This window comes from Herpailurus yagouaroundi, unplaced genomic scaffold (assembly GCF_014898765.1).
Source record: "Herpailurus yagouaroundi ecotype Mexico unplaced genomic scaffold, PumYag 200, whole genome shotgun sequence".
In the NCBI taxonomy this organism is placed as follows: domain Eukaryota; kingdom Metazoa; phylum Chordata; class Mammalia; order Carnivora; family Felidae; genus Herpailurus; species Herpailurus yagouaroundi.
Genome location: NW_024412431.1, coordinates 1,910,306 through 1,932,244, shown reverse-complemented (window position 1 = coordinate 1,932,244; position 21,939 = coordinate 1,910,306). Strand labels below are relative to the sequence as shown.

The 21,939-nt window shown below is 43.1% G+C and overlaps 1 protein-coding gene across 2 annotated transcripts; it reads right to left on the bottom strand.

Moving 5' to 3' along the window:
- Positions 1–1,120: 1,120 nt before the first annotated feature.
- Positions 1,121–17,740, bottom strand: ZNF317 (zinc finger protein 317). 2 transcript variants are annotated; one of them, XM_040449801.1, is made up of 7 exons: positions 17,545–17,740; positions 8,132–8,251; positions 7,280–7,416; positions 6,701–6,827; positions 6,157–6,252; positions 4,583–4,665; positions 1,121–4,150 (listed from the first exon to the last, which is right to left on the bottom strand). In XM_040449801.1, exons 2-7 carry the CDS (start codon positions 8,160–8,162, stop codon positions 2,828–2,830), a joined length of 1,797 nt encoding a protein of 598 aa, XP_040305735.1. In that variant the 5' UTR covers positions 8,163–8,251; positions 17,545–17,740; the 3' UTR covers positions 1,121–2,827. The 2 variants fall into 2 exon arrangements, with proteins under 2 accessions (XP_040305735.1, XP_040305736.1); XM_040449802.1 differs by having other exon boundaries at positions 1,121–4,147.
- Positions 17,741–21,939: the final 4,199 nt, after the last annotated feature.

Here is a 21,939-nt window from a genome sequence, read left to right as displayed (position 1 = left end):
AGGGGAATACAAAAGGCCACTATCTGGAAATGAAAATTGCCACTACGTTCATCAATGGGATCCTCGAGCCTCCCCTGCTACTACTCAGCTGGCCACCACTGTATCTACCCTGAATTCTGCAAGAGCTTTCTAATGGCCCTGTTTGTGCCCTTGTCCTTTCTTAACCTGTCAACCCAGAAGCCAGCGATTCAGAAGTTAGTTGCCAACCCCTCTGTTCAAAACCCTCCACTGACTTCCCATGACACGGGAGAATACAAGGCAAAGTCCTTCCAGGAAATCCACAGGGTGCCCCCGTGACCCGCACCCTGACCCAGCTCTAGCCTCATCGTCTTGGGACTCCCAGGCTTGCTCCACTGGCCCCTGTGCTACTGCATGTGTCCCAAGCAGTTGTTTTTTTTTTTTTTTCATGGCCTTTGAACTGCCAAGGGTGCTCCACCCCAGATTACAACATGGTGCTGTCAGTTTACATCTCTGCTCAAATGCCCCCTAAGGTGAAGGCTTTCCCCACCCACCCAACAGCTCTGAACCCCCACATTCTGTCTCATCATCACCATGCTTAGCTTTTCCTCCACTGCATTAACCACCTTGCAGTATACAATGTATTTACGGACTCATTTGTTTATGGGGTGCCTTACCCTAAGCAGAAAGAAAGCACCATGAAGGCAAAAATCCCAATTGGCTGCTACAGATGTGGGGCACAGACAGAACAGGGCCCGACACAGAAGCACTACTACCTGTTTGTGGGTTGAACTCAGACAAGCAACCTAATCTTGCTTGCCTTAGATTCTCCTTATGCAAAAGGGAGATCGTGATGGTATCTGCTTCTTGGGGCTTCTGTAAAGACTGAGACACTTCAAGTCAAGAAAATAAATACTTAAGCGTATCAGAGACTTGAAACACAATTTTAAAACATGGATTAAAGATGTAAAAAAAAAACAAAAAACAAACTCATATTCAACAATTAAAAGTATAAGCAGATTATATCCACACACAGCAGCTATAAAACCTTACCAATGACTCGATGCACGTATTACAGGTCGCATCCACTTGGGATTAACAGAACCCTCCCCCACCAATAAAAAATTATTAAATTCATAAACAATGAAATATCCAAAGCAGCTTAAGCCAATAACCAGTTTTATTTATATTTTTCTCCTGTAATCGGAAGTCTGGAAATAATATATCCACGGCTAGTGTAGACAAAGAAGTGACTGGAGGGGCCAGGATCATTGTGCCTTTCCTGCAGGATCCTCTTTAGCCTGTGGCTTGCAGCCTCATGGTCACAAGACATATCTTTGAACACTAGGTACTTGGTCTCCTTGCAAGGTGAGAAGTAGGAAAAGAGCAAAAACAAAATCTGTAGAAGAATGCAGGTAAGAAAAATCCCTTTTCAAGAGCTCTCTCGTCAACAGCCCATACAGTGACATCTGCTTATCAGTCAATGGCCAGGCTGTGACATAAAGACTGTAATAGTTGTGGAAAACTCGTTAAGAGACTTCTAAAACTAGGGTATCTTAGTAATCTGACAAAACTTGGATTTTCTTGATGTGAAAGATGAGACACCAGGAGAGCAACGAGAAGTGTATGTCACTCCTGCAGGGACAGGAGGCCCAGAACATTCCAGAGGATCCATCTGATGAAGACATCGTGCCCTGATAGCAACGCATCTGACTTAGACACTCGTAACAAACAGGTACTAAAAATACCCACATGTTACATAGCATTTAACACAATGCCAAACAGTCCACTGGTCAAGGGAGTTATCCAAAAGCAAATGAACACATATCAAGGATGGAATTATAATAATACTATATACAAACCTGTAATGAAGCCCAAGTGTTAGAGGAGCATGATCTTAAGAATAAAGACTACAAATTAATGAGTGAGGGTCTGTTTTCATGATGAAAGACTGACAAATGCAATTTCATGATTCACTAGAAAATTCCATCAGGGTATGAATTCTCATGAGCACAAGTGAGGGGGCTGCGGCTAAAATCATCTCCACACGCGGGCCGTCCGCGGTGTGGGTTCTCACGTTTCCTGAAAGAATTCCATTGGCTAGGCTTTTTGAAGTTTTAAACAGAAATGTCTCCTAGTGTGAGTACGTCTCATAAAAACTGAACGATTGTTGTAGGCCATGGTTTCTCAACCTCAGCAATACTGACATTTGGGGCCACATAATTCTCTCCTGCAGGGGCTCCCGGGCATTATGTGCCAGTAGCACCCCACCCCCCACCCAGTTTTCACAATCAAAAATGTCTCCAGATAAGCAAAATCACCACCAGGTTAGAACTGTTCCTGCAGACCAAGGGCTGGCTGGGTTTTTCTGTAAAGGGCCAGAAAGTAGGTGTTTTAGGCTCTGTGAGTCACATGTGGTGTTTGCCACATGTTTTTCTTCTTTAAAAATGTTATCAACTATTCTTAGTTTGCAAGCCATACAAAAATAGACAGTCGGCCAGTTTGCTGACCTCTCTTATAGACTTTCCCACATTCCTATTTTATAGGTTTTTCTCTTTAGTATGATTTTGTTCATCAAGAATACGGTGTGAGACCATTAAGTCCCTGGTGCGCTCGCTCGTATGCCCAGAAGGTGCTGGTGGTGCTAAGGTCATTCTGACATTAAATACCAAGCTACGGTCTCTCTCCCTAAGTTCTCATTTTTTAAGAGCTGAATGCGCACCTGACTCCTGCATACCACAGGTATAGTTTTGCCCCCTAGCATGAGTTCTCGCGAATGCCCACAGTGATGAGGAAAAACAAGTCTTTCCCAGCCATGACACCAACTGGGCCCCGTCTGAGCTCTCGTGTTTCCCTGAAGGCAGACGCATCACTGGAGCCTTTTCCACACAGAAGACACGAAGAGCTTCTCTCCCCGGTGAGTTTTCACATGACTGCGAAGCGATGAGTGGTCGCTGAAGGCCTTCCCGCAGGCCAGGCACTCGTAGGGCTTCTCCCCGGTGTGTATCCTCCTGTGCACGTTCAGGTTTGAGCCTATACTGAAGGCTTTCCCACAGTGATCGCACTCGTACGGCTTCTCTCCTGTGTGACTTCTCATGTGTGTCTTGAGGGTGGACTGGTTTCTGAAGGCTTTCCCACACTGCCTGCACTCAACACGTTTCTTTACGAGATGAGTACTCATGTGCCTCCTCCGGGACAAGTAATCCCCAAACACTTTCCCGCACACGGCACATTCATAGCGTCTCTCCTGAGTGTGTATTTTCCTGTGTGTGGTCAGGTTTGAGCTCGCACTGAAGGCTTTCCCACACAGATCACACCCATACGGCTTCTCTCCGGTGTGGGAATTCATGTGCGTCTTCAGGATGGACTGGTTTCTGAACGCCTTCCCACACTGTCTACATTCGATGGGTTTCTTCACAATATGAATTCTCATGTGCTTCCTCCGTGACAAGAGATCGCCGAAGGATTTCCCACATTCTTTACACTCATACGTTTTCTCTACCATGTGGTTCTTCTTGTGCAAGTTGAAGTTCGACTTCCATCGGAAGGCTTTCCCACACTGTGTGCATTCGTAGGGTTTCTCTCCAGTGTGATTTCGGACGTGCTCTTTGAGGTGTGAGGGATGCTGGAAGGCTTTCCCACAGTCGTGACATTCATACGGTCGCTCTCCAGTGTGTGTCCGTTTGTGTGCAATGAGGTGGCAGCTCCTGCCGTACGCCTTCCCACACTCATCACACTTGTAAGGTCTCTCCCCGGTGTGAACTCTCATGTGTATCTTCAGGGAGGAGAGGGTTCGGAAGGCGTTTCCACACTGACTGCAGTCAAAGGGCTTCTCCGTGAGGTGAGTTCGTGCATGACTCCGAAGGGCAGAGGGGTCATTGAAGGCTTTCCCGCAGGCGCTGCACTCGTAGGGCTTCTCCCCAGTGTGGATCCTCCTGTGCCGCGTGAGGGAAGCACTCGTCGTGAAGGCTTTTTGGCACTGGTGGCATTCGTGCATTTTTCTCCCATTGTAAATGCTCACGTGTTGGGTTAGAGGTGACCTGTTCTTAAAGGCCGCCCCACAGTCCCGCCGGTGATAGGGCCTCTTGCCAGGGTGCCTTCCCATTTGCTGGGTAAGGTGGGTGCCCATGCTGAAGACTTCAAACAGGTGAGTGTACTCGGCGGGTTTCTCCCCAAGACGTGTTCTTTCCTGCTGATTGAGACAGGAGTGACTAGGGCGTTTCCCACAGCTCCCCACGCCCCTAAGAGCCATCCAGTCCTCCCCATGTACACTCACAGGAGTAGAAACAGGCCCTATGACCAATGACGCTGTGACTGGAGTTTAACAGTACTGTTCACGTCCCACTTGGGGTCTAGCAAATGAAACAGTGGAGGCTACGCCCTAAGGCTCCACATGAGTAACGTTCACAAAGCTTTTACTGTTTACTGTTTAAACCTGAATTGAACCCCAACGCTCATTATCTGAGGCTAGGTTTAGGGTTTTCCCCCAAAGCTGTGGGAAACAGTGTCTGAAACAGGTGCCTCTCAGGGAATACCACTCGCTGGTTCCTGAGCTGCTTTTCTAACAGGCTGCCCCAGCCTTCTCCCGTCCAGAAAACCAGGGATCATCCCAAGGAAACCTTACCACTGTCACACCACGGGGTGTTTCCTTGCCAAAAATGTCTTCCATGAGAATGGACCATTTGCTTTTAGATGGAGTCTCCCAATCTGCAACAAATTGGAAAAATATTAACCTGAGGAAAGAAATGTTGGCTGGAGAAAGGAAACAGTGAGATGACAGCTGATGAAAACAGGGGGATTTCTTTGCAAAACTAACCTTAAAGAAGGAAAAGCAATGTTGAAAGGAAGAACACACATGGGGATAAAAATGCCTGTGCAATGTGGCTCTGTGAGATACCTGGTGATGGTGGAGGAGACACTTAACTAGATTCACTAAGGAATAACTCTTCAAAGAGTAACACAGATAACAACAGAAGGGTACAATCAGGGGTGCAGAGTATGAAAGAATGGGACAAAGCTCACGTGGACAGGTCAAATTTACACACGAAGCCCAGCAATTCTGCTCCTGGGGATTTACCCAAAGAAAGCAAAAACACTACCTTGAAAAGATACCCACACCCCCACGTTCACAGCAGCATTATTTACAATAGCCGAGGTATGGAATCAATCTAAGTGTCCTTTGACAGATGAATAAAGAAAATGTGGCATATACACACAATAGATTATTATTCAGCCGTAAAAAAATAAAAAGAAGGAAATCTTCCCACTCAACCACACAGATGGGTCTTGAGGGCATATTGCTAAGATAAGACAGAGACAGACAGACTGCATGATCTCACTTCTGTGTAGAATCTAAAAAAAAAACAAAAACAAAAACAAAACAATCACCACCCCCCAAAACAAAACAAAACAAAACAAAAGAACTGAGCTCGTGGATACAGAGAACAGACTGTGATGGTTGTCAGAGGTGGCGGGTGGGCAAAATAGGTGTGAAGGGGGTCAAAAGGTACAAACTTCCAGTTGGGAAACAAGTAAGTCCTGGGCTGTAGGGTACAGCACGGTGACTATAATTAATAAGTCTGTATTATACTGAAAATTGCTAAGAGGGGAGTGGGGTGGCTTAGCTGGTTAAATGTCTGACTCTTGATTTCGGCTCAGGTCATGGTCTCATGGTTCATGGAATCGAGTCCCACGTCGGGCTCTGCACTGAGGGTACAGAGTCGGCTTGGGATTCTCTCCCTCACGCTCTCTCCACCCCTCCCCAACTCGTTCTCTCAAAATAAATTTAACAAAAAAGTTGTTAAGACAGTAAATCTTAAAAGTTCTCATCACAAGAAAAAAATTGTTTTGTACCCGTGTGGTGACGGATGTTAATCAGATTTACTGTGGTGATCACTTTGCAATACATACAAAAATTGAGTCACTATGTCGTACACCTGAAACTAACACAGTATCTCAGTGGAAAGTAAGTAAACCAATAAGTGAATAAGTCAGTCAGCACATAGATAAAAGGAAGAGAAAAGGAAGAAACACAGACATACATACATAGGAGAGGACAGTGAGACCAAAGGACTTGTGCGAAAATGGAGAAGGGGCATTCTCAGATTTCCCTGGCTGATATTTCCTCATGGACCTCCCTGCCCGGCATCACTGAGTAGAGCAGGTGCCCAGAAGCACCCATGTCTGCCTGGTGCTTACCGGGAGATGTGGCTCGGTGACGTCCCCTCTCCTCTGTCCTCAGCTCCTCTTCTTGTTCCAAGTGGGAGATAAGGCTGGGTTTGCCCACCTGATACCCTACTCACGGGGAAAGACACATGTTGGGGGAGGATCGTGCAGAGGACAACCCCTTCCGTTAGGCTGGGGTCAATGTTTTGATCTTCAGTGCTCTGAAGGTGGACAAGTCTGACTTAGGAGCAGCGAAATGGTGGTGCCCAATTTCTAAGAAACACAGTGAAAGGCTTTCATAAAACACAAAGCCACAAACACCGACACGCTTTGCCCTTCAAAAGAATGAAGACTGCTCAACTCAGAAACCTATGCCCAGGCTCAGACACACTTGATGACCTCCAAGGTCAATGCAATGGGCAGGCCTCGGCAACCGTTGGGGGTCACCATGGGGGGCGGGGGAGTATGAGGACGGCTTTTTCACGTTGTGTTCCAAATCCCCACAGTCCCTGGGTCACAGCAAGTACTTAAAACAAAAACATCTGTCACATGATCAGAGAAATGAGTCCAGCCTTACCCACTGAAGCAAGGTTGCTATAGTTCTCCAACATCACATCTTTGTACAGTTTTCTCTGTGAAGAATCCAGCAAGGGCCATTCCTTTTCAGTAAAGTCCACAGCAACGTCCTGGAAAGTCACTGACTCCTGAATCACCACACATATTTGGGGTCAGTAAGAAACCATCCCGTCTGTGTCCACAGAGATGGACTGAGGCTGGGCATGAGAGACTCTGAACACAGGACTCCAGATGGGGCTCTGGGGACTCTTCACTAGGAGGTGATCTCGTCACATCACATGCAACACTGCTGACCTGGGACCAAATCTCTCCACTTCTAGCCTGGCCTGAGCATTCTGAGTTGTATTATGAGAGAAACACCTGCTACGTTAGTCATTTCCCCTTACGTCCCCGATACCAGGACGGCCTTGCTGTCTGGCTGTCTGCTGTCTGCTGACAGGTGTCTCTGGCTTTTTCTCCTGTGCCCTGATCAGGCAGTGATCAGCCTGGGTGAGGCTCTAAAAGAACCCTAACAGGTGGCACTGGGGGCATCCTAGGGAAGTGCCTCTCCCACCCCCCCAGAGGCCCAGAGATCTTCTACCTGAGAACCCACACTGGTTGGCACAGGAGGCTCCAGGCCACTGCAAGCAAACAGGTCCACATCCTGGGGACAGGAATGGTCTCTGGAGGGATGAATCTCTGACTCCTTGATATAGGCAGGGTCCTGGATGGACGCAGCTAGAGAGGAGCGGATCCATGAGGATTAAAGCCTGCCCGACACTCACAGATCAGGAAGCTGCCCATGCAACTGTAAGTGTGCTAGGTGTGCAGTGCCTATCCTCGTCTGTCTCACACACACCATGTCTTGTAACAGGCCAGAGGAGCCCTGCCCCACTCAGGGACACGGGAAAGGATGGCAGGCTGACATACCCATAAAAAAGCAATACACGCTCTCAACCAATGAGTGAAGAAATTAAAGCTCTAGCAGGTAGAGCGTTTACTTGGCTCAGATTTTTCACAATAATACGGGATAAATAACAAATATAACTAAAAAAAAAAAAAAAAAAACATGGGTGTCTGGTAGGCTCAGTCAGTGGAGCACACAACTCTTGATATCAGGGCTATGAGTCTGAGCTTCATGCTGGGAGTAGAGATTACTTACAGATAAAATATTTAATAATAACGATAACAGTAATAATAAATAGGTAACAGGGTTACCCACGACCTGTCTTTCCTTACACACCAACCACACACAATCCCTACTTCACCCAAACTCACAAGTCAGACACAGTCACGTGGGGGGGCTCCCAGGACTCTGCCCCCACTGCTTGTCAGTTCCTCCACCCTTCCTGGCAGACCTCCCCCTAGCCATGCACACCCCTGATCTCCGGGAAGTCCAGGGGCCACTTACGCATGACTTCTGAGGGCACTCATTATCACCCCAGGAACTTACCACTCGTGGGAGACAGACCAGGAGCTGCCATCCTGTGAGAACGACAGTCAATCTGCCAGAATAGGGCACTGGCAGCAGGAGGCTTCCCTCTCGCTGTCACGGGACTCCTCGAGCAGGCATCTGCAGTAAATGAGAAAAAGACCAGTAGGACAAAGACTTCCCACCTCTCCGCTCACAGGACAATTCTGACTTTGCTTTTCCACCATCTCTTCTTTGGAGCAGCAAGTTCTGTCTGATCTTGGGCCTTTATCTTACTCAGGTGAGTCCTCTGGGCCAATGTGGAGAAGGTCCCTGATGTGCCTAATAAGATTCAGATCCACTCTCCCGTGTGATCTGTTGCCAAGCACAACTCCATCAAACTCCTTTACTTGTTAAACACTTGGGCTCCAGACTTGTCTTCCTTTCAACTTCAAGGCTTACCATGGTTTAGGATGGTTCTAGTAGCCGCGGGGTCCGTCCACCTACAGCCACGCGTTCCAACCTCCAGTGCCTTTTGGCCACTCAGTCCACACCCACACACACACACCCTGGCCACAGCCCAGGCCGTGTCATCACTGGAATCACCTTCACCTCGCAGGCAATGATTCCAAAATCTCTCTGGACAAAAACCTCTTCTCCGACACTCTTCTCACACGACCTCTCTCACTTGAGAGAGGATTCCAGGCCACCCATGCTGCTTCCATCTTGCTCTCTAACAGCAAATTCCTCCTCTCACCACCCCGCCTACCCAGTGGGAAGTCATCATCAATATCCGTCACTTCTGTGACTCTCTGCCCATATAATTCCTACCAGCCAAAGGACCAACCTTGGATGATTCATTCCAACCATTCACCTCCTCTCTGAAGGTAATTGGCAAGACCAGTCTGCACACAACTGGTGACCTCCCAAACTCAACTGCAAAAGGAGTATTTATATTCAAGAAAAGCCTACCAGGCAAGCTGACCTTCCAGTTGCCTAAAAACCATGTACAAATCCTGCCAGTTTTTCCCAAATCAAAAACTGTCTCATCATTATGCTTTCAACAAGTAATCTTATTTTCATTTCACAGTAATCCCAAATAAAAAAAAAATGAGTTTACAGACCAAATCTAAAATGTGAACCAAAATGCAAAAGATCTAGAGGAGCAGGAACAATGTTAAGAAAGAAACACAAACGTAGAGGATTTGTACTAACTTTATCACAGTAATGGATGGAATAAGTAACAGACAAACAGGTCATTAGAACAGAACAGAGTTAGAAACAAACCTACATGTGTACAAACGATTTTCATTAAAAGAACAAATAAATTCAGTAGGGAAAGCAGTCTTTTTAACAAATGGTACTGAGTGGTTAAGCATCCCACTTCGGCTCAGGTCATGATCTCATGATTCATGAGTTTGAGCCCTGCATCAGGCTCTGTCCTGACAGCTCAGAGACTGGATAGAGCCTGCTTCAGATCCTCTGTCCCCTCTCATTCTACCCCTCCTCAGCTCACACGTGTGCTCTCTCTCAAAAACAAACAAACATTAGGGGCGCCTGGGTGGCTCAGTCGGCTAAGCGTCCGACTTCAGCTCAGGTCATGATCTCCCAGTTCGTGAGTTCAAGCCCCGCGTCGGGCTCTGGGATGACAGCTCGGAGCCTGGAGTCTGCTTTAAATTCTATGTCTCCCTCTCTCTCTCTGCTCCTCCCCTGCTCACGCTCGGTCTCTCTATCCTTCAAAAATAAATAAAAACATTAAAAAAATAAATAAATAAAATAAAATAAAATAAACAAACATTAAACAAACAAACAAATGGTACCAAGGGCACCTGGCTGGTTCCAGTTGGGAGACCATGTAGCTCTTGATCTCAGGGTCCTGAGTTTGAGCTCCACGATGGGTGTAGACATTACTTAAAAAAAAAAAAAATGCCACTGAAAGAACTCAATGGGTAACAGGAACTTTACATTCTCTTTTATCACTGCATAAGCAACAACTTGAATTAAAAACCTTTCTGACATGAAACAGAAACCACAACATAAAAACCATAGAAAATATTTTAACAACCTTAAGTTACACAACAGTATTTTAGTCTAGACACAGAATATTAATAAATCATTAAGTTTGCCTTTACCAAAAATACAAATTTTCAAACAAAATCATGAAGCAAATTAATAGTCTAGCATAAAACACACAAAGATCAATGAAACAGAAATGAGATCCCAGAAATAAAGGCATACATACACAGTCAATTAACTTTATGACAAGGAACCAAGGATATACAAGGAAAGGACAGTCTCTTTAATAAATAATGTTGGGACAACTGGATGGCCACATGCAAAAGAATGAAACTGGACCACTATGTTACATCATACACAAAAATGAACTCAAAATGATTAAAGACATGAATGTAAGACCCAAAACCACAAAGCTAAAACAAAACATAGGCAGTAAGCTCCCTGACACTGGTCTTGGCAATTCTGATTTGACACGGAAAACAAAGAAAACAAAAGCAAAAATAAGTGGGCCTGCACCAAACTAAAAAGCTTCTGTACAATAAAGGAAACCATCAGCAAAATGAAAAGGCGTGGTGCCTGGGTGGCTCAGTCGGTTAAGTGTCTGACTTCAGGTCAAGACCTTATGGTTTGTGAGTTCAAGCCCCATGTCAGGCTCTGTGCTGACAGCTCAGAGCCTGGGGCCTGCTTTGGATTCTGTGTCTCCCCCTCTCTCTGCCCCTCCCCTGCTAGTGCCCTGTCTCTCTCTCTCAAAAATGAATAAACATTAAAAAAAAAAAAATTTAAAAGGCAACCTAACAAAAAAATATTTGCAAATCATATATCTGATAGAGAGTTAATATCTGAAACACATAAAAGAATCTTACAAGTGGGGTGCCCAGATGGTTCAGTGGGTTAAACATCCAACTATTGATTTCAGCTCAGGTCATGATCTCATGGTTCATGAGATAGAGCCCCGCATTGGGCTCTGCACTGACAGCGCAGAGCCTGTTTGGGATTCTCTCTCTCTCACTCTCTCTCTCTCAAAATAAGTAAATAAACTTTAAAAAAAAATGAACTCTAGCCATCTGCTAGCACGGATTCACCTTGAGGGCATTGCGCAAAGTGAAATAAATCAGACAGAAAGATCTAAATATCTATTTTTACTTCTATGTGGAATCTCAAAAAACAAAACAAAATAGGTCATGGATACAAAGAACAGACTGCCTGAATCAGAGGGTGGGTGAAATGGGTGAAAAGCATCAAAAGGTACAAAGTTCCAGTTATAAAATGAGTAAATCATGGAGATACAATGCACAGCATGGTGACTAGTTATTAATACTGTAGTATATTTAAAAGTCGCTAGAGAAGGGTACCAACAAGGAATATAGTCAAAGATATTGTAACACACTGTACGGTCACAGGTGGTGGCTACACTTGTGAGCACAGAATAGGTTTTTGTACCCAAACGACTGTAACGTTGTGTTTGTTATACGTCGACGGAAAAAAAAGAAAGTAGCTGAGAGAGTAGATCTGGAAAGTTTTCATCACAAGAAAAAAAAAATGTAACTCTGTATGGCAATGATGTTAACTAGAGACTCATTGTGGTGTTCAATTCACAATACACACAAATATCAAATCATTACACTGTACACCTAAAACTAATGTTTTGTCAATTATACCTCAATTCCAAAAAAAACAGTTGCGCAATTATGTATAAAGCTGCTATAAACTTTAAACAAAATGAACAGTCAAGCCACAGATTGGGAAAAAATATTTGTAGTATGGGGTGTCTGGCTCTTGATTCCAGCTCAGATCATGATCTTGTGGATCATGGGATCAAGCCCCTGCATTGGGCTCCGTGCTGACAGTGCACAGAGCCTGCTTGGGATTCTCAGTCTCCCTCTCTCTCTCTGCCCCTCACCGCTGCTCGTGTGTGTGCATGCATGCACTCTCTCCCTCTCCCTCTCTCTCTCTCTCTCACAAGATACACTTAAAAAATATATATTTGTAGTACATACACTTAACAAAGAGCTCATATATTCAGATTACATAAAGAACTCCTATAAAACAAAATTAAAAAACCAATTCAACAAAAAAAAGCTACAGCACAAAACGTAATGACAAATGTAATAAACTTGTCAAAAGGTATTCAACGTCATTGGTTATCAGATGAATGCAAACAAAACAAAAGATCCAGCATTTTAACCCTCTAGAGTGGCCAAAATAAAAAAGACTGCCAACATCAAACGTTGACCAGGATGCGTGGCTGAGGTTGAACTGGTTCAACTACTTTGGACTTCACCATTTGACTCAGCCATTTCACTCATAGATATTTACCCAAGAGAAAAATTTTAAAACACGTTACAAAGACTCATACAAAATGTTCACAGCAATCTGATTTCATAATAGCCCCAAACTGTAAACAATCTAAATATCCATCAACAACAGAACGGATAAACACACTGTGGTATGTGCAATGGAGTATTACTGAACAAACACTAACTGGTGACACACACAACACGGTGGAAACTCCACGACGTTGACCAATACAAACTATACACAAAAAATGCTCTACGATTCCAGTCATAGGACATCCACGAGTAGGTGGACTTATTTAGGTTGTTAGCAAAACTTGTTTATTTCAGTCGATAGAAGTAAAAAAAAAACGGCTGCCTCGGTGGAAGAGCATGAGATGGAGAAACTGAAGAAGCAAGAGGAACTTTCTGGGGCAACTGAAATATTCTTCACATTTATTTTTAGCTAGTGGTTACACGATGTACACAAGTGTCAAAAAATTCATCAAAGTGATGTAGTATCTGTGTACTGTCTTCACGGTAAATTATACTTTACTTTTAAAAAGTTAACAGGAGTGTTTCTAACTTTCTGGTTTCTATAAACTTCTAACAAAATTCCTCCCAAAACCGATCTGTGATACTCTCCTCCTCTCCTGTTACAAACAAGGAGATGTCTGCTCTCTCTTCTAAGGCTAACCTCTTCAGGGTAAATAAATATGGATATAAAATCAAAATGTACGGAGGAAAAAAAGTGAAATGAAAAAACATTCAAATCAAAGGAAGCTAGAGGAAAGGAAAAATAGAAAAAGGACAAATTCAACGGGCAAATATGTTAACACACAAGATTTAATAGGCTAAATACTGCAACTAAAATATAGACATTCTCAAAACAGGTTAAAAACAACCCAGTTAGGGGCGCCTGGGTGGCTCAGTCCATTAAGTGTCCAACTTCGGCTCAGCTTATGACCTTGCGGTTCGTGAGTTTGAGCCCCGCGTCAGACTCTGTGCTGAGAGCTCAGAGCCTGGAGTCTGCTTTGGATTCTGTGTCTCCCTCTCTCTCTGCCCCTCCCCTGCTCACACTCTTGTCTCTCTCTCTCTCTCTCAAAAATAAACAAACATCAAAAAAAAATTTAAACAAATAATCAAGCTATATGCTGTTTACAACAGACATCTAAAACATAAAGATATAGCAAGAATGGAAATAAAAAGAAGATATACAAGACACACACTTCTCTTTTAAATCTGGTTTAAATACATTAGTATCCGACAGAAAGAACTAAGGCAAAAAGGTTCAGAGAAAACTGAGGTATTACATAACGAAAAGAAGTACAATTCAAGAAAAAAACCCTATATGTATGTATATATACGTATGTGCACATATATGTGTTTTAACAGCCTCAAATACACACACACACACACACACACACACACACACACACACACACAAAGGTAGAGGGACGCCTGGGTGGCTCAGTTGATTAAGCGTCCAACTCTTGATCTCAGCGCTCAGGTCTTGATCTCAGGGTGGTGAATTCAAGTCCCGCACGGGGCTTCATGCTGGGCATGGAGCCTACTCAAAAAATAAAAATAAAAAATAAAAAAAGACTGAAGTCTAAGGAGCATGGACAAAGCCACCACCAGAGGTCTCACTAACACGGTTCAAGCAGATGATTCAGTAACTATATGCATACTGAACAAGACGAAACAGTATACCCTAGCTACTGTAAACTCCAACCACACAGGTACAACGTGTCTCAGAAAATGGCATCCATCTCTGAAAACAATGCAATGAAGTTAGCAAACAGTGTCCAAAGGGTAACGAGAAAAATGTCACAGGAATGAGTATTAAAAAAGAAAAAAATTCTAAATAATTCACATGTCAAAGAAGTCATAATACATAATATTTATAACTGAAATATAATAAAATACACTGAAATTCTTTGGAACGCGATAGGTATCCAATGTTAGAAACTGGAAAGAAATACTGCAAAAAAGCAAAAGGAAGAAAATTATAAAGAGCAGAAAGTTATGAGATGAAAGACATACATATGATGAAGTCGTTCAATCAAGGCAAAAGTTCTCTAAGAAAAACAAAACTCACAAAATTCTGGCAGGACTTGTTTTATTTTTAAAAAAGGAAAATCTATGAATGAAAAACCAGATTATGTTACAGATGTAACAAACATTAAAAATATAATAAAAACATTAACGACTTTGAGTATACAATTTAAACCTTAGAAGGGATGAGTGAATCCCTAAAGAAATTTTACTTACCATAAAGAAATAAAGAACTTGGATGCCCTATGACCTTTAAAGGAACTGAAACAAAGAAACAACTGCTCAAAAAATTTCCACAAAGAAAACCCCAGACCTAAATGGTTTTCTCCTGGTGCAGCTCCCTTTTGCAGAACAAGTGATTCTATTCTTAGGCAAAATATTCCAGAGTTTAGAAAAAAGGGAATATTCCCACCCCATTTTATGAGACTGGCATAAACCTGAAACAGAAAAGGAGAATTACAAGCCAATTTTACTCAAACATGGATCCAAATCTCCAAACACACTAGCAAATGGAAGCCAAAAATGATACAGTAGTGCCTACCTTTACAAGTAAGTTATTTACCAACGCAAATGTCATGAATCATTAGAAAACCAATTGATTTAATTTGCCACATTACCAGACCAGTAAGAAAATCACACTATTCACTCATGCATTCAATACACAACAGTAGTACCAAAGCCAGGCACTGTTTAAGGTACTAGAAACATACAGATAAACAGATAATCAAAGCAGATTCCAGAAAAAAAAAAAAAATTCACTTGTTAAAAGCCTAAACCTGTCATGAGAAAAAACTCTTAAACTAGGAAAAGAAGGGAGCTTCCTTTACTATCTTAAAAAAAAAAAAAAAAAAAAAAAAAAAAAAGCAAGCTTCGACCAACATAAAAAGTCAATTACCTTCCAAGGTTGGGGGGAAAAACGGGACTACCTAGAGTTTGCTACCCAAACTCCATTCAATGGTACCAGAAGTCTCCAGCGAGTCCAGCAAAGTAAATAATAAAAAATGAATGATGCAAACGGAAAATAAAAGTAGTTACTATTTATTCCACAGAGGATAAAACTGTCTATGAAGAACATTCAAAACACTACACAAAAACCAACCCAAATTCAATACACCAAGCCCTTGGGAAAAAAACATTCCTAAGCACTAAAAACAAAGATCCTATAAATAAATCTAACAACAAAACTCTCCCTCTCTCTCTCACACACACACACTCCTTAAATCCTTTATTTATTAAAATTTTAACATTTATTCATTTCTGATAGAGACAAAGTGGGAGCAGGGGAGGGGCAGAGAGAGAGGGAGACACAGTCCAAAGCAGGGTCCAGGCTCTGAGCCGTCAGCACAGAGTTGGATGTGGGGCTTGAACCCATGAACCACAAGATCATGACCTGAGCTGAAGTTGGACACTCAACCAGCTGAGCCACCCAACTGCCCCAACTCCTTAAATCCTTTAAAACTTCATTGAAAAGCATTGTAGAATATACAAGCAAACATTCTATATCAATAAATAGATATAATAAGATTAATTGTAAGATTCAATGAAATAATGCCAATATTATAAAAACTCACATACATATTCAACACAACTTGAAAATAAAAACTCCATGGGTGCTCGGGTGGCTCAGTCGGTTAAGTGTCACTCTTGGTTTCAGCTCAGGTCATGATCTCAGGGGTTCATGAGGTCCAGTCCCGCCTCAAGCTCGTGCTGACAGTGCAGAGCCTGCTTGGGATTCTCTCTCTCCCTCTCTGCCCCTCCCATGCTCTCACTCTTTCTCTTAAAACAAATAAACTTAAAAAAAAAAAAAAAAAAAAAGGAAAAAGAAAACGCAAGTACGGGGAACTCTAAACTGACCCTAAAATTTAAGCCACGAAGTGTCTGAAAAAGAATGGGTAAGTGTATGCACTTCATCTACAAGGTACTTAAAAATCTCTAAATTAAAAAGTGTACTTGCAGAGGCGCCTGGGTAGCTCAGTCGGTTAAGCGGTAGACTTCCATTCAGGTCATGATCTCACGGTTTGTGAGTTCCAGCCCCGGCCCCGAATCAGCTTGGAGCCAGGAGCCTGCTTCCGATTCTGTCTCCTTCTCTTTGCCCCTCCCCCGCTCACACAGTCTTTCTCAAAAATAAACATTAAAAAAATTTTTTTAAAAAGTGTACTTGCATTAATGGAAAAAAGAATGTCTCTGAAAGCACTTGAGTGAGTCCATTCACAAATAATTACCAAATTAGGAAATGCATTTTTGGAAAAACATATAAACAGTAAAATCCTTAAAGGAATTTAAGGGGAATGAGGGGGATGCAGGAATGACCACACAAGTTCGATGTTTCATAATCTCCTTCTTGGTCTGGTTTGTAGATACGCTTTACCACTGTCCTTTTAAGAGTGTGTGTTTTTGGTTTTGTTTTTGTTTTTTGCAAAGAGTGTTTTCATACTTTTTTTGCATGTTTTATATTCCAATTAAAAAATATTTGAAAGGAAAAGGATAAATAGCAACCACAATAAGATAGTAAAAATCAATGCAAAATAGTAATCACAATAAATGTTAATGGACTAACTCTCAGGTTAAATAACAGAACGTTGAGGTGAACTTTTTTTTTGAAGTGAACTTTTAAATCCAGTTATAGGCTGTTTACACCAGTCAACTAAAATAACAGGGAAGTTCACGGAAAAGTTTTAAATATAAGATTTAACAGTCAATACAAATGTTAATAGGAAGCCGGTGTGCCTCTATTAATATTGGACAAAATGGACCGCGAAAGAAAAGGAAGGTATTACCCTCCCGGTCTCCCGTTCCAGACAGACCCCACCATAAAGTCCTGAATTCACTTGGGCGGGGCTTCTCCCTCTCCACCCCAAGGGGTCTTTTTTTTTTAAAACCAGATCATCAGTGCCTCCCCTTGTCCTAAACACAGCGGTCCTAAATTTCAGTCCTCGCGTACCAGCATTTCATGTCGTTGATCACAGAGTCTAAAGCACACTCCTCACCGGGCTGCCTGGCTTTCCGGTCCCAGGTCTCTGTCCCCAATTACTCCTCCCTGCCTTATGGGCCTTTCGTGTCCTCGGGAAGACCGAGGTTAAAGGGTTAAGTGAGGAAATTGGGGCTTACAAGGCTGACGTTAGAATTGGGTGGAATGGAGGTCACGGAAGCTGCCGCTGAAAGGACGTCAAGTTCATACAGCAGGTGCGGTCTGTAGCGGGGAAGTGGAGAGTCCCCAACAACGGGGTGAAAGCCGCGATGGACGCCTCCTCTGCCCATGTGTATAGCCGCAATCGCCTCCCGAGAGCAATGGCTTCCGCTTCACTTCCGCCTTCTAACTCTCGCGGGACTTCAAAGGCGGCTTCTAACTCGGAAGCCTGGGGCAGAGAGGATTCTGGGAGATGTAGTTCTCTAGTTTAGACGGTTACGGTGGTGGTTCCCAACTGGAGTCTAACGATCCACATTTCCCAACTTCCAATTGTTCCAGTGTCCCAGAACCCAGTTCTCGGGTTTCTTTTCGTCTTATAATTATTCTCTTGGTGGTAGCAGCGAATCTCACCGTGTTAGAACTATTTATACACTCAAGGCTCAAATTTCCACCCACAGCCCCCCACCTCTACCCTGGATTCCAGATGGTATGAGACTTGCACTCTCCACTTAGATATTTTTTTTTTATTCAGCTGAGTACATTTATTTTTTTTAACGTTTTTTTATTTATTTTTGAGACAGGGAGAGACAGAGCATGAACAGGGGAGGGTCAGAGAGAGGGAGACACAGAATCTGAAACAGGCTCCAGGCTCTGAGCTGTCAGCACAGAGCCCGACGCGGGGCTGGAACTCACGGACTGCGAGATCATGACCTGAGCAGAAGTCGGCCGCTCAACCGACTGAGCCACCCAGGCGCCCCTCCACTTAGATATTTTAAAATGCCACAAATCAAACTCCTGACTTCACCCTCTCAACCTCAAATAATAGCAACCCCATCTTCCCACTTGTCCACTGTAAACCTTGACAAAACCCTCAACCTTTTGATTTGTCCTGTCCACCAGGGAATGTTCCATTCTACCTTGACCGTCACCCCAAAGCCTGATCACTTTGGCAAAAAAAAAAAAAAAAAAAAAAAAAAAGGAAAGTTTTCCTTGTTCCAGAGTCAAGAGAGGTAGTGTCGGGACTTAGAAAAGTCCAGATTAGCATTTTGTGTTCCTCTTTTATAATACCTGAACTAGAAAGTTAGGAGACCCAGCTGCCAGTGAGGGTGTTTATCGAGGCAAGGTGAGCCCAGGAGGAGTGCAAGCAGTCCATGCCTGCCTCTTAGCATGAGTTCTTTTTTTTTTTTAAACTTTTTTAAATGTTTATTTATTTTTGAGACAGAGAGAGACAGAGCATGAACGGGGAGGGTCAGAGAGAGAGGGAAACACAGAATCTGAAGCAGGCTCTAGGCTCCAAGCTGTCAGCACAGAGCTGGACGTGGGGCTCGAACTCACGGACCGTGAGATCATGACCCGAGCCAAAGTTGGAAGCTCAACCGACTGAGCCACCCAGGTGCCCCTCTTAGCATGAGTTCTAATCCCAACTCCACTAAGGCAAGCAACTGCAGTATGTTGCCTATAGTCTGTCCCTTCTGTGTAAATGAGCTGGCTTCTAAATTGTGAGACTCAAATGGGAAAAGTAAGTAATCTGATTATTGTTGTATAGGGTCAAGAAGGGCACAAAACAAGCCAAGCCCACTTTGCAGAGAGGCAGGCAAAGATGGTAAGACCTGGGGCAGAGGATCCTTGGGGTCAAGACTGGGGAAACTCCAGAGAGATTCCAGAGAGGGTAAAGGGTCACATCTTAGATATCTGGAGCCAGCACAGAAGAGGAAAAAAGGAAAAAGATTCAGTTAGGATTCAGGCAGGACCTGGAGTCATAAAAACAGAAAGTCGGTATTTAAAATCAGTAAACAATGCTGGATCAGGATCAATTTGTCTAATCAGTGCTGAATCCCAGAAACTCACAAGAATTAATTGATGGAATGAATGAAAGGGGAAAATACCACTCACCTAACTCTTCAAAATTAGGAGTAGGAGGTTTCTGCAATATTTCTCAAACAGGGGGAAGTATTGTTAAGGAAAATAGCACCCAAAGGTTGGAAAAACGTCACGCACGTTGTGTTTCTATAGAAAGATAGGACTATTGTAGGGAGATAAAATATGTTAATCTGGAGTGCAGGGGTGGTTCAGTTGGTTGAGTGACTGACTCTTGATTTTGGCTCAGGTCATGATCTCACGGTTCCTGAGTTTGAGCCCCACATCGGGCTCTGTGCTGGCAGCACTGGAGCCTGCTTTGAAGTCTCTCTCTCCCTCTCTCTCTTGAAATAAATACACTTAAATATGTTAACCTTGGGGTGGTGGGAGGGGGGATGGGCTAAATGGGTCAGGGGCATTAAGGAATCTACTCCTGAAATCGTTGTTTCACTATATGCTAACTAATTTGGATGTAAATTTTAAAAAATAAAAGATAAAATTAAAAAAAATATGTTAACCTTAAAAAATGAAACTGTCAGTTATTTTAGCAGCAAAAAAGGAGGGGGTACTTATTTGGGAATAGCAGAGAATTGCAATCCTGGACAAATAAGCTAAGGAGTCCACAGAACAAAGGAGAGAATGCTCTTTGATAAAGGAAAGCAGGAAGTTGGGAAGGCTGTCATAAAAAATCCATGAGCGTAAACTGGTATTTTGAAGTATAGTGCATTTTCATTGACTGAGTGGTGATAGTGTCTCATTGGCTGGGCTGTTAACGGGACAGGAGAAAACCTTTTATCTTCTTGCTGGGATAGTAAAGTGATATGAACTTGCTAGGTGCCTCTCTTCTTGCTTAGTCTGCAACTGACAACGAGGGATAGGGCTGAGAGCACCCCATTGACTCCCCACCTTCCAGATTCCATTCTAAATGAAGTTTCCTTTTATTAATTTTCACAATTGATGAGTTAATCCTGGTGAACACTCCCCCCGCCCTGCCTGTGTAAATGGCTTTTAGTTATTCAGACTGCCTAGTGAAGCTGGAAAGACATACTTAAAGTGGACTTGTATTTATTTTTAAAATTATTTGTTGTAGTATAGCAAACATTCAGAAAGTCTGTGACTAAAATTTATTTATTTATTTATTTATTTACTTTATTTTATTTTATTTGTTTATTGAGAGCATGCATGCATGAGCAGGGGAGGGGGAGAGGGAGAGAGAGAATCTTAAGCAGGCTCCACACTCAGCATAGAGCCAGGACCCTGGGATCATGGCCTGAGCTGAAATCAAGAGTCAGGTGCTTAATGGGCTGAGCCACCCAGGCACCCCTGTAAATAAATTTTAAAAGTGAACACACCTATGCACAAATCATAAAATCTACAAAGGGCACATGCCTATGCAATTGCTACCCAGGGTTTTTAAAAAGAAAATTACCAGAAACCCAGAACCTCTTTCATGGTTCTTGTCACTACAACCCCTTATCTTCCAAGAAAAGCCCTATTATGAATTCTTGTGATATCTGGTGGGACTCAGAATACAACTGCCCTAAAATATGGCACCTTACCATATTGAATATGTTAAGGTAAAAGAATTTGAGAAACAGCTGGCTCAGGAAGGACTCTCTGACCTTCCCCTGAATCAGATCGTAAGATGTTCAAGTGATAGATGTCCTTTCTGTACCAGAGGAAAGGAGTATCTTTATCTCTGAAGATGAAGTGATGCAGAGAGGAGTCCGAATGAACAGGATCACTAAATTTCCCTCAGTGTACTACCCTGAAACCTATATCCATTTGTCCTATCACATTTTCCCACTACATTCTACTCTTCATCAAACTTTGCATAAAAATGCCTATCTTAACTTCTTTGTGCTTTCATTGCCTTATGAAGTCTCCAGTGTCAAGTAGAAAATCAAATACATTTACATGTTTTCTCTTGTTAATCTGCCTTTTGCTACAGAGCTCCATCCAAGAACCTAGAAAGGTAGAAGGGAAGATTTTTTCACCCTCTCCTACACATCGTGGAAGAGTTTTGCCTGTTTTTTGAACTTTATGTAAGTGGAGTTAAACCCCCAAACTCCTTTGGGTTTGATGCAGGAGTAAAAACCTGACCAATGCAAGAGAACAGCGCCACCTGGTGTATGATACTAATGACTGCAGCGGGACCAGGACCAAATTTTCAATAAAGATGGGTCCATTCTCATACTATACACAAAAATCAAAATCATTGAGGGGCGCCTGGGTGGCGCAGTCGGTTAAGCGTCCGACTTCAGCCAGGTCACGATCTCACGGTCCGTGAGTTCGAGCCCCGCGTCGGGCTCTGGGCTGATGGCTCGGAGCCTGGAGCCTGTTTCCGATTCTGTGTCTCCCTCCCTCTCTGCCCCTCCCCCGTTCATGCTCTGTCTCTCTCTGTCCCAAAAATAAATAAATGTTGAAAAAAAAATTAAAAAAAAAATCAAAATCATTGAGAGGCAAAACAAAAAATATGAAGAAAAATATGACTTCATCGCTTGGAATAGGCAGATGTT

Coding starts and splice junctions, on each gene's coding strand:
- ZNF317 (XM_040449801.1), bottom strand. CDS start 8,162: ATGGCAGCTCCTGGTCTGTCTCCCACGAGTG. Junction 6,253..6,700: donor TAGCAACCTTGCTTCAGTGG/GTAAGGCTGGAC, acceptor CCCCGTGAGTAG/GGTATCAGGTGGGCAAACCC. Junction 4,151..4,582: donor CACCCCGTGGTGTGACAGTG/GTAAGGTTTCCT, acceptor TGTCTCAATCAG/CAGGAAAGAACACGTCTTGG.